Here is a 13,349-nt window from a genome sequence, read left to right as displayed (position 1 = left end):
AAAGACCTCACAAACAGGACTTGATCAGCTTGTAGAAAGTCTGTTACAAAGAAAAAGACCTCATAAACAGGACTTGATCAGCTTGTAGAAAGTCTGTTACAAAGAAAAGACCTCACAAACAGGACTTGATCAGCTTGTAGAAAGTCTGTTACAAAGAAAGAGACCTCATAAACAGGACTTGATCAGCTTGTAGAAAGTCTGTTACAAAGAAAAAGACCTCACAAACAGGACTTGATCAGCTTGTAGAAAGTCTGTTACAAAGAAAGAGACCTCATAAACAGGACTTGATCAGCTTGTAGAAAGTCTGTTACAAAGAAAAGACCTCACAAACAGGACTTGATCAGCTTGTAGAAAGTCTGTTACAAAGAAAGATACCTCATAAACAGGACTTGATCAGCTTGTAGAAAGTCTGTTACAAAGAAAAAGACCTCACAAACAGGACTTGATCAGCTTGTAGAAAGTCTGTTACAAAGAAAGAGACCTCATAAACAGGACTTGATCAGCTTGTAGAAAGTCTGTTACAAAGAAAAAGACCTCACAAACAGGACTTGATCAGCTTGTAGAAAGTCTGTTACAAAGAAAGATACCTCATAAACAGGACTTGATCAGCTTGTAGAAAGTCTGTTACAAAGAAAAAGACCTCACAAACAGGACTTGATCAGCTTGTAGAAAGTCTGTTACAAAGAAAGAGACCTCATAACCACAATTACTGTTTTAAGCTTCTCTTTCTGGGTAAAAGACCTGATACTCATGATTAGTCTGTGAGTTTTATGTCACTGATAAGAAAACTGTATAACCAAGACTAGTTGTTAATATTCTGTTACTAAGAAGACCTAATAACCAAGATTAATTTGTTAATATTCTGTTACTAGGAAGAAGAACTGATAACCAAGATTAGTTTGTTAATATTCTGTTACTAGGAAGAAGACCTGATAACCAAAATTAGTTTGTTAATATTCTGTTACTAGGAAGAAGACCTGATAACCAAGATTAGTTTGTTAATATTCTGTTACTAAGAAGACCTGATAACCAAGATTAGTTTGTTAATATTCTGTTACTAAGAAGACCTGATGACCAAGATTAGTTTGTTAATATTCTGTTACTAGGAAGAAGACCTGATAACCAAGATTAGTTTGTTAATATTCTGTTACTAAGAAGACCTGATAACCAAGATTAGTTTGTTAATATTCTGTTACTAGGAAGAAGACCTGATAACCAATATTAGTTTATTAATATTCTGTTACTAGGAAGAAGACCTGATAACCAATATTAGTTTGTTAATATTCTGTTACTAAGAAGACCTAATAACCAAGATTAGTTTCTTAATATTCTGTTACTAGGAAGAAGACCTGATAACCAAGATTAGTTTGTTAATATTCTGTTACTAGGAAGAAGACCTGATAACCAAGATTAGTTTGTTAATATTCTGTTACTAGGAAGAAGACCTGATAACCAAGATTAGTTTGTTAATATTCTGTTACTAGGAAGAAGACCTGATAACCAAAATTAGTTTGTTAATATTATGTTACTAGGAAGAAGACCTGATAACCAAGATTAGTTTGTTAATATTCTGTTACTAAGAAGAAGACCTGATAACCAAGATTAGTTTGTTAATATTCTGTTACTAAGAAGACCTGATGACCAAGATTAGTTTGTTAATATTCTGTTACTAGGAAGAAGACCTGATAACCAATATTAGTTTATTAATATTCTGTTACTAGGAAGAAGACCTGATAACCAATATTAGTTTGTTAATATTCTGTTACTAAGAAGAAGACCTGATAACCAAGATTAGTTTGTTAATATTCTGTTACTAAGAAGAAGACCTGATAACCAAGATTAGTTTGTTAATATTCTGTTACTAAGAAGAAGACCTGATAACCAAGATTAGTTTGTTAATATTCTGTTACTAAGAAGACCTGATGACCAAGATTAGTTTGTTAATATTCTGTTACTAGAAGAAGACCTGATAACCAAGATTAGTTTGTTAATATTCTGTTACTAAGAAGACCTGATGACCAAGATTAGTTTGTTAATATTCTGTTAATAGGAAGAAGACCTGATAACCAATATTAGTTTATTAATATTCTGTTACTAGGAAGAAGACCTGATAACCAGTATTAGTTTGTTAATATTCTGTTACTAAGAAGAAGACCTGATAACCAAGATTAGTTTGTTAATATTCTGTTACTAAGAAGAAGACCTGATAACCAAGATTAGTTTGTTAATATTCTGTTACTAAGAAGAAGACCTGATAACCAAGATTAGTTTGTTAATATTCTGTTACTAAGAAGACCTGATGACCAAGATTAGTTTGTTAATATTCTGTTACTAGGAAGACCTGATAACCAATATTAGTTTGTTAATATTCTGTTACTAAGAAGACCTGATGACCAAGATTAGTTTGTTAATATTCTGTTACTAGGAAGAAGACCTGATAACCAAGATTAGTTTGTTAGTATTCTGTTACTAAGAAGAAGATCTGATATCCAAGATTAATTTGTTAATATTCTGTTACTAGGAAGAAGACCTGATATCCAAGATTAGTTTGTTAATATTCTGTTATTAGAAAGAAGACCTGATAACCAAGATTAGTTTGTTAATATTCTGTTACTAAGAAGACCTGATAACCAAGATTAATTTGTTAATATTCTGTTACTAGGAAGAAGAACTGATAACCAAGATTAGTTTGTTAATATTCTGTTACTAGGAAGAAGACCTGATAACCAAGATTAGTTTGTTAATATTCTGTTACTAGGAAGAAGACCTGATAACCAAGATTAATTTGTTAATATTCTGTTACTAGGAAGAAGACCTGATATCCAAGATTAGTTTGTTAATACTCTGTTACTAAGAAGACCTAATAACCAAGATTAATTTGTTAATATTCTGTTACTAGGAAGAAGAACTGATAACCAAGATTAGTTTGTTAATATTCTGTTACTAGGAAGAAGACCTGATAACCAAGATTAGTTTGTTAATATTCTGTTACTAGGAAGAAGACCTGATAATCAAGATTAGTTTGTTAATATTCTGTTACTAGGAAGAAGACCTGATAACCAAGATTAGTTTGTTAATATTCTGTTACTAAGAAGAAGACCTGATAACCAAGATTAGTTTGTTAATATTCTGTTACTAAGAAGACCTGATGACCAAGATTAGTTTGTTAATATTCTGTTACTAGGAAGAAAACCTGATAACCAAGATTAGTTTGTTAATATTCTGTTACTAGGAAGAAGACCTGATAACCAAGATTAGTTTGTTAATATTCTGTTACTAAGAAGAAGACCTGATAACCAAGATTAGTTTGTTAATATTCTGTTACTAGGAAGATCTGATAGCCAAGATTAGTTTGTTAATATTCTGTTACTAGGAAGAAGACCTGATAACCAAGATTAGTTTGTTAATATTCTGTTACTAGGAAGAAGACCTGATAACCAAGATTAGTTTGTTAATATTCTGTTACTAAGAAGAAGACCTGATAATTAAGATTAGTTTGTCAATATTCTGTTACTAGGAAGAAGACCTGATAACCAAGATTAGTTTGTCAATATTCTGTTACTAAGAAGACCTGATGACCAAGATTAGTTTGTTAATATTCTGTTACTAGGAAGAAGACCTGATAACCAAAATTAGTTTGTTAATATTCTGTTACTAGGAAGAAGACCTGATAACCAAGATTAGTTTGTTAATATTCTGTTACTAAGAAGAAGACCTGATAACCAAGATTAGTTTGTTAATATTCTGTTACTAAGAAGACCTGATGACCAAGATTAGTTTGTTAATATTCTGTTACTAGGAAGAAGACCTGATAACCAATATTAGTTTGTTAATATTCTGTTACTAAGAAGAAGACCTGATAACCAAGATTAGTTTGTTAATATTCTGTTACTAAGAAGACCTGATGACCAAGATTAGTTTGTTAATATTCTGTTACTAGGAAGAAGACCTGATAACCAATATTAGTTTATTAATATTCTGTTACTAGGAAGAAGACCTGATAACCAATATTAGTTTGTTAATATTCTGTTACTAAGAAGAAGACCTGATAACCAAGATTAGTTTGTTAATATTCTGTTACTAAGAAGAAGACCTGATAACCAAGATTAGTTTGTTAATATTCTGTTACTAAGAAGAAGACCTGATAACCAAGATTAGTTTGTTAATATTCTGTTACTAAGAAGACCTGATGACCAAGATTAGTTTGTTAATATTCTGTTACTAGGAAGAAGACCTGATAACCAAGATTAGTTTGTTAATATTCTGTTACTAAGAAGACCTGATGACCAAGATTAGTTTGTTAATATTCTGTTAATAGGAAGAAGACCTGATAACCAATATTAGTTTATTAATATTCTGTTACTAGGAAGAAGACCTGATAACCAGTATTAGTTTGTTAATATTCTGTTACTAAGAAGAAGACCTGATAACCAAGATTAGTTTGTTAATATTCTGTTACTAAGAAGAAGACCTGATAACCAAGATTAGTTTGTTAATATTCTGTTACTAAGAAGAAGACCTGATAACCAAGATTAGTTTGTTAATATTCTGTTACTAAGAAGACCTGATGACCAAGATTAGTTTGTTAATATTCTGTTACTAGGAAGACCTGATAACCAATATTAGTTTGTTAATATTCTGTTACTAAGAAGACCTGATGACCAAGATTAGTTTGTTAATATTCTGTTACTAGGAAGAAGACCTGATAACCAAGATTAGTTTGTTAGTATTCTGTTACTAAGAAGAAGACCTGATATCCAAGATTAATTTGTTAATATTCTGTTACTAGGAAGAAGACCTGATATCCAAGATTAGTTTGTTAATACTCTGTTATTAGAAAGAAGACCTGATAACCAAGATTAGTTTGTTAATATTCTGTTACTAAGAAGACCTAATAACCAAGATTAATTTGTTAATATTCTGTTACTAGGAAGAAGAACTGATAACCAAGATTAGTTTGTTAATATTCTGTTACTAGGAAGAAGACCTGATAACCAAGATTAGTTTGTTAATATTCTGTTACTAGGAAGAAGACCTGATAACCAAGATTAATTTGTTAATATTCTGTTACTAGGAAGAAGACCTGATATCCAAGATTAGTTTGTTAATACTCTGTTACTAAGAAGACCTAATAACCAAGATTAATTTGTTAATATTCTGTTACTAGGAAGAAGAACTGATAACCAAGATTAGTTTGTTAATATTCTGTTACTAGGAAGAAGACCTGATAACCAAGATTAGTTTGTTAATATTCTGTTACTAGGAAGAAGACCTGATAATCAAGATTAGTTTGTTAATATTCTGTTACTAGGAAGAAGACCTGATAACCAAGATTAGTTTGTTAATATTCTGTTACTAAGAAGAAGACCTGATAACCAAGATTAGTTTGTTAATATTCTGTTACTAAGAAGACCTGATGACCAAGATTAGTTTGTTAAAATTCTGTTACTAGGAAGAAAACCTGATAACCAAGATTAGTTTGTTAATATTCTGTTACTAGGAAGAAGACCTGATAACCAAGATTAGTTTGTTAATATTCTGTTACTAAGAAGAAGACCTGATAATTAAGATTAGTTTGTCAATATTCTGTTACTAAGAAGAAGACCTGATAATTAAGATTAGTTTGTCAATATTCTGTTACTAGGAAGAAGACCTGATAACCAAGATTAGTTTGTCAATATTCTGTTACTAAGAAGACCTGATGACCAAGATTAGTTTGTTAATATTCTGTTACTAGGAAGAAGACCTGATAACCAATATTAGTTTGTTAATATTCTGTTACTAAGAAGACCTAATAACCAAGATTAGTTTCTTAATATTCTGTTACTAGGAAGAAGACCTGATAACCAAGATTAGTTTGTTAATATTCTGTTACTAGGAAGAAGACCTGATAACCAAGATTAATTTGTTAATATTCTGTTACTAGGAAGAAGACCTGATAACCAAGATTAGTTTGTTAATATTCTGTTACTAGGAAGAAGACCTGATAACCAAGATTAGTTTGTTAATATTCTGTTACTAGGAAGAAGACCTGATAACCAAGATTAGTTTGTTAATATTCTGTTACTAGGAAGAAGACCTGATAACCAAGATTAGTTTGTTAATATTCTGTTACTAAGAAGAAGACCTGATAACCAAGATTAGTTTGTTAATATTCTGTTACTAGGAAGATCTGATAGCCAAGATTAGTTTGTTAATATTCTGTTACTAGGAAGATCTGATAGCCAAGATTAGTTTGTTAATATTCTGTTACTAGGAAGATCTGATAACCAAGATTAGTTTGTTAATATTCTGTTACTAGGAAGAAGACCTGATAACCAAGATTAGTTTTTAATATTCTGTTACTAAGAAGAAGACCTGATAATTAAGATTAGTTTTTTAATATTCTGTTACTAAGAAGAAGACCTGATAATTAAGATTAGTTTGTCAATATTCTGTTACTAGGAAGAAGACCTGATAACCAAGATTAGTTTGTTAATATTCTGTTACTAAGAAGAAGACCTGATAATTAAGATTAGTTTCTCAATATTCTGTTACTAGGAAGAAGACCTGATAACCAAGATTAGTTTGTCAATATTCTGTTACTAGGAAGAAGACCTGATAACCAAGATTAGTTTGTTAATATTCTGTTACTAAGAAGACCTGATAACCAAGATTAGTTTGTTAATATTCTGTTACTAGGAAGAAGACCTGATAACCAAGATTAGTTTGTTAATATTCTGTTACTAGGAAGAAGACCTGATAACCAAGATTAGTTTGTTAATATTCTGTTACTAGGAAGAAGACCTGATAACCAAGATTAGTTTGTTAATATTCTGTTACTAGGAAGAAGACCTGATAACCAAGGTTAATTTGTTAATATTCTGTTACTAGGAAGAAGACCTGATAACCAAGGTTAGTTTGTTAATATTCTGTTACTAGGAAGAAGACCTGATAACCAAGGTTAGTTTGTTAATATTCTGTTACTAGGAAAACCTGATAACCAAGATTAGTTGTTAATATTCTGTTACTAAGAAGAAATCCTGATAACCAAGATTAGTTTGTTAATATTCTGTTACTAGAAAGAAGACCTGATAACCAAGATTAGTTTGTTAATATTCTGTTACTAGGAAGAAGACCTGATAACCAAGATTAGATTGTTAATTTTCTGTTACTAGGAGGAAGACCTGATACCCAAGATTAGTTTGTTAATATTCTGTTACTAGGAAGAAGACCTGATAACCAAGATTAGTTTGTTAATTTTCTGTTACTAGGAGGAAGACCTGAGAACCAAGATTAGTTTGTTAATATTCTGTTACTCGTAAGAAGACCCAATAACTATGATTAGTTTGTTAATTTTCTGTTACTAGGAGGAAGCCTGAGAACCAAGATTAGTTTAATATTCTGTTACTAGGAAGAAGACCCAATAACTATGATTAGTTTGTTAATATTCTGTTACTAGGAAGAAGACCCAATAACTATGAATAGTTTGTTAATATTCTGTTACTAGGAGGAAGACCTGAGAACCAAGATTAGTTTGTTAATATTCTGTTACTCGTAAGAAGACCCAATAACTATGATTAGTTTGTTAATATTCTGTTACTAGGAAGAAGACCTGATAACCATGAATATGCTGAACCTTATGCTTCTGTTCCTCCACCAAGACGTGTACCAGATGGTGTGATCAGAGACTGTATAAAAGATAGGGTACATCATTGTTCACTGTTATTATTAATGATTGTGTAAAACATATATTTTTAAAATATATGATCATTAGCAAAATTCTTTATGTATTAACTGGAAAAAAAACTCGATAAAATATATTTGCTTTTTGCAATATATTTTTCACAATTCGAGGGCTGTTCAAAAAATACACGGACTGTTTGAATTGCGCGGCTCCAGTTGGTTCCAGAGAAATCCGCTTGGTGTCGCTAGGTTCGCACAGATCAGCTGATTACGACGCCATTTCCCGATTGCAGATATCTTCATTTGTGTATTAGCTTCGCGGTTGTAAGTGAAGTGCGATTTTTTCGTTTGGCGGATTTCAGAATGAATGACCTGAAGGAGCAACGACTTGCTGTGAAATTTTGTGTTAAACTTGGAAAATCTGCGACTGAAACTTTTGCTATGCTTAAAACGGCTTACGGTGATGTTGCTATGAAGCGTACGGCATGTTTCAAGTGGCATGAACGTTTTAAGGATGGTCGACAGTCCATTGAAGATGATGAGCGTCCTGGACGTCCTTTCACGTCAACTAACGACCCACACGTCGACAAAATCAACACCCTGCTGCGGGCAAATCGACGTCTGACTGTGAGGGAGCTTGCTGAAGAGTGTGGGATATCAGTTGGATCTTGTTACGAGATTTTGACCGAAAAATTGAAGATGCACCGCATTGCTGCGAAATTCAGCTTTCAGAACTCGTGAGCTTTTGGCCAAACACTCGATCACTGTTCTTCCCCACCCCCCTACTCACCTGACCTTGCTCCTTGAGATATTTTCTTGTTCCCCAAACTCAAAAGACCCTTGAAAGGAATAAGATTTGAGACGATTCCCGAGATTAAGGTAAATGCGACGAAGGAGCTGGAGGACATTACAAAAGAAGCGTACCAGGACTGTTTCAACAAGTGGAAACACCGTTGGGATAAGTGTGTGCGTTGGGGAGGAGAGTACTTTGAAGGGGTCCAAGACCTGTAACTTCTAAATAAAGTACATTTTGTTTTATGACGTCAGTCCGCGTATTTTTTGAACAGACCTCGTATTATAAATACTGGTTTCCTTGTATATTTTCTTACACCGAGCGTTATACCAGTATGTATAATTGTAAGTAAAGAAAACAAGTTGTCTGAATGTGTGCAATCTTTAGAATGACGTTTCAATCACAGTACTCTTGAGAACCAGCTATGTTTGAATGTTACAATAACTCTAGAAATATGTCTGTAAGTATAACTATAAAAACATTTTAACATGCATGTGGTTAATAGTGAAAACAACAACTAATATTTTAATGCTCTGAGTATGTCATAATTTAAGAAATAAATCTGTGAAGTTAATAATATGTTTGTTTGGTTTGAATTTCGAGCAAAGCTACTCGAGGGCTATCTGCGCTAATCGTCCCTAATACAGCAGTGTAAGACTAGAGGGAAGGCATGATCTAATCGTCCCTAATATAGCAGTGTAAGACTAGGGAGAAGGCATGAGCTAATCGTCCCTAATATAGCAATGTAAGACTAGAGGGAAGGCATGAGCTAATCGTCCCTAATATAGCAATGTAAGACTAGAGGGAAGGCATGAGCTAATCGTTCCTAATATAACAGTGTAAGACTAGAGGGAAGGCATGAGCTAATCGTCCCTAATATAGCAGTGTAAGACTAGAAGGAAGGCATGAGCTAATCGTCCCTTATATAACAGTGTAAGACTAGAGGGAAGGCATGAGCTAATTGTCCCTAATATAGCAATGTAAGACTAGAAGGAAGGCATGAGCTAATCGTCCCTAATATAACAGTGTAAGACTAGAAGGAAGGCATGAGCTAATCGTCCCTAATATAGCAATGTAAGACTAGAGGGAAAGCATGAGCTAATTGTCTCTAATATAACAGTGTAAGACTAGAGGGAAGGCATGAGCTAATCGTCCCTAATATAGCAGCGTAAGACTAGAAGGAAGGCATGAGCTAATCGTCCCTAATATAGCAGGGTAAGACTAGAAGGAAGGCATGAGCTAATCGTCCCTAATATAGCAGTGTTAGACTAGAAGGAAGGCATGAGCTAATCGTCCCTAATATAGCAGTGTAAGACTAGAGGGAAGGCATGAGCTAATCGTCCCTAATATAGCAGTGTAAGACTAGAGGGAAGGCATGAGCTAATCGTTCCTAATATAGCAGTGTAAGACTAGAGGGAAGGCATGAGCTAATCGTCCCTAATATAGCAGTGTAAGACTAGAGGGAAGGCATGAGCTAATCGTCCCTAATATAGCAGTGTAAGACTAGAGGGAAGACATGAGCTAATCGTCTCTAATATAGCAGTGTAAGACTAGAAGGAAGGTATGAGCTAATCGTCCCTAATATAGCAGTGTAAGACTAGAGGGAAGACATGAGCTAATCGTCTCTAATATAGCAGTGTAAGACTAGAGGGAAGGCATGAGCTAATCGTCCCTAATATAGCAGTGTAAGACTAGAGGGAAGGCATGAGCTAATCGTCCCTAATATAGCAGTGTAAGACTAGAGGGAAGGCATGAGCTAATCGTCCCTAATATAGCAGTGTAAGACTAGAGGGAAGGCATGAGCTAATCGTCCCTAATATAGCAGTGTAAGACGAGAGGGAAGGCATGAGCTAATCGTCCCTAATATAGCAGTGTAAGACGAGAGGGAAGGCATGAGCTAATCGTCCCTAATATAGCAGTGTAAGACTAGAGGGAAGGCATGAGCTAATCGTCCCTAATATAGCAGTGTAAGACTAGAGGGAAGGCATGAGCTAATCGTCCCTAATATAGCAGTGTAAGACTAGAAGGAAGGCAGCTAGTCATCACCACCCACCGCCAACTCTTGGGCTACTCTTTTACCAACGAATAGTGGGATTAACCGTCACATTATAACGAAACCCCGTCGCACCAAACATGCTCGCTCTTTCAGCCGTAGGGGCGTTATAATGTGACTGTCAATTCCATTATTTATTAGTAAAAGAGTAGCCCAAGAGTTGGCGGCGGGTGGTGATGACTAGCTGCCTTTTTTCTAGTCTTACAATGCTAACTTTGGGACGGCTAGCGCAGATAGCTCTCCAGTAGCTTTGCGTGAAATTTAAAACAAACCAAACCAAACAAACCATATATACTTCATAATGGAGAACGATATTTAATATTTCAATGATTGGTCTACATTTCGGTACAACATGAATATATAAATAAATATACAAGTTATATATATATATTATATTAATTCCATCATGTGAATTCCTAATTATGAGAAGAAACACGAACATGAACATGTGCAATGTGAATTCCTAATCATGAGAAGAAACACGAACATGAACATGTGCAACGATGACATACAATTTAAGAACAAAGAGTGACCGTTGGTCAGTCTAGTCATGGCTGAACTGTATGTGTATATATGTACTTAAAGCGAGGTTACGTCATTCAAACCATCTCTTATGTTTATCACTTCCCCTGACAACATATTCGAAAGGCCAACCACTCTCTTAGAAAAATAAAACTGTCTTACCTCAAGATGCCCCCTAACCCTGCCAAAAATTTATATTTGTTCTTTACTTTTATCACTTTCATTGTTAAGTATAAAGAAAAAATGTAACGACATTACTGACGTCTTTAACAATTAGATATTCCTGTATCATATGTCAACTGTGGAGTGAAGGATAGAGTGCATCTGAAACACATGTTGTATAAGTCGAACGCTTTTAAAAAGCCTAGTAATAAGTTGTTGTGTTAACTACGATTTCAGTATTTAACTTTCAATAATTCTACAATGTTTATCATGTGACATGTGATTGGTGTTTTTTGTAACAATAGCCTAACGAAGGAACCATCAGAAGTACTTTCAGTCGACCAGAAGGAGATATTTGGAACGGTAAGTTGTCAGAGAGAGGATTTGGAATATCTCGTGCAACATGTGAAAGTTATTCCTTTACAGTTTAAATGTATCGTATCTTCCTATAGACAATACTGGGACAGTAACTGTTGTATTGACTAATGTCTTCATTGATTAGCGTAATGAAAGTCGAACATTTCGTGTTTTGTATTACGATTAGTGAATGTCCTAGCAAATGTTGCAGTGGTTGTATTATGTTATAATTTTGTACTTATGGAAAACGTGGTTGGCACAAAACAGGTAACCCATTGTGTAACTTTGTGGTTAATTACAAACAAAGAAACTGACGTAAATAGAAAGCTTCCAAAAAAACGTAAAAATAGTATAAATATTGGAAAAAAATCGATAACTAATAAATTGGTTTTCCATTTTCATATAAACGTAGTTCAGGCATGCCCCAGTAGTTCGCGTGTCAGACGAAATCCAAGGGTTCATGACTTGTATCTCAAAATTGTACTACGTCATCTGGAAACCGTGAGTGCGTTATTAGAGTAGCTCAAAGACTTTGCGGTGGGTACTGTTAATTAGCTACCTTCCAATCGGCCCCAAATTATAGACGGGTAACGCAGATGGATTATTTGCAGCTTTTCGTGAAACAAAAAAGTTGCCCTTAACCTGGGCTGTCCCATAAATTTAGATTAAAATGTGATTTTTTTTTTTTTAAGTATTGAGGTAAGTCGTTATTCAACAACTAATTAGTTTGTCCGAAACGTTGCGTAAATGAATGTACTAATATCAGAGATGTTATTTTGAACCTCTGCTAACATTAAAATGTTGTGTTTTTATTTTTCATTTAAAACATCAGTTGTTTTTTAAATTTTACCTTCTTATTTTTGTATTTCTGTTTATTAACACTAGATGGCAGAAGTACTCAACCACCTGGATTATGGGAAAGGTACGAACCCAGCAGCAATTCTAGCCAATCAGAAAACAGCAACGACAGAACAAGCAGCCAATACAGTGTAGGCAGACGGATTCAGGTGTAAACGATTGGCTGGATTGTATTTTATCACTTTTTTTGTCCTCCACAATGTGTGTAGTCACTGTTTCCCAACTTTGTCTTTGTTGATAAAGAATTTAACCCTAGTCAATCGAATATTACATATCATTTCTTATTCTTTCCGGTCTGTAACAGGTACAAACGTTGTCTGTGTATCAAAGTTGCTCCAATAAACATGTTATCAAATTTCTTTAATTTTCAAAACACTGGTATAATTCAGCTCCACTGAGTAATATATTTAGATTAAATACCGAAATACCAAATGTAAATCTTAAAAGTATCATGAATTTAAAAAACAAAAAAATAATATTTATATATCATATTTATCTACCAAATAAGGTGAAATTAGATATTGTCGTGTAGCGTCATCTATTGAATTAAATCGGCAATTTGTATCTCAAAACGTCTGGTATGGATATTTATTAACACTTTTATTAATAAACAGATACTAGCCGTTTTGAGATACATTTGTATTCCAGGTATGTTTCTCGTCATCAAGAAATAGGGAATATGTAATACCACCATTAAATAACCGTTTTAATAAAGTCTACAAACCCTAAATTGATCTGTTTCAGTTTGCTGGTTCATGTGGTAGAGCTACGTGTATCATGATGTAAGACTTACTATTACCACCACAAATTGTCACGAAGAATTTTCTTCAGAGTAACTTATCTACCAATTTCACTTTAATATAGATGAAGTTCACTTTAAAACCAGACTGGTAATCTAAGACCCTAACTTCATTACCAAGTTCATTCTCTGGTACCTTA

The 13,349-nt window shown here is 33.7% G+C and overlaps 1 protein-coding gene across 1 annotated transcript in view; it reads left to right on the top strand.

Annotated features, from left to right (window-relative positions):
* The window catches only part of LOC143246794 (cell adhesion molecule Dscam1-like), an 84,151-nt gene extending 71,055 nt beyond the window's left edge, over positions 1 to 13,096 (top strand). Inside the window, exons 18-20 of the mRNA XM_076493948.1 lie at positions 7,586 to 7,686; positions 11,501 to 11,558; positions 12,438 to 13,096. Coding sequence (XP_076350063.1) covers positions 7,586 to 7,686; positions 11,501 to 11,558; positions 12,438 to 12,565 — 287 coding nt within the window. The 3' untranslated portion in view covers positions 12,566 to 13,096. The remainder of the gene's footprint in view (positions 1 to 7,585; positions 7,687 to 11,500; positions 11,559 to 12,437) is intronic.
* The last annotated feature ends 253 nt before the right edge of the window (positions 13,097 to 13,349 follow it).

This window comes from Tachypleus tridentatus, chromosome 3 (assembly GCF_004210375.1).
Source record: "Tachypleus tridentatus isolate NWPU-2018 chromosome 3, ASM421037v1, whole genome shotgun sequence".
In the NCBI taxonomy this organism is placed as follows: Eukaryota; Metazoa; Arthropoda; class Merostomata; order Xiphosura; family Limulidae; genus Tachypleus; species Tachypleus tridentatus.
Note: the sequence above shows the minus strand (reverse complement) of the source record. Positions and strands in the feature narration are given on the sequence as shown.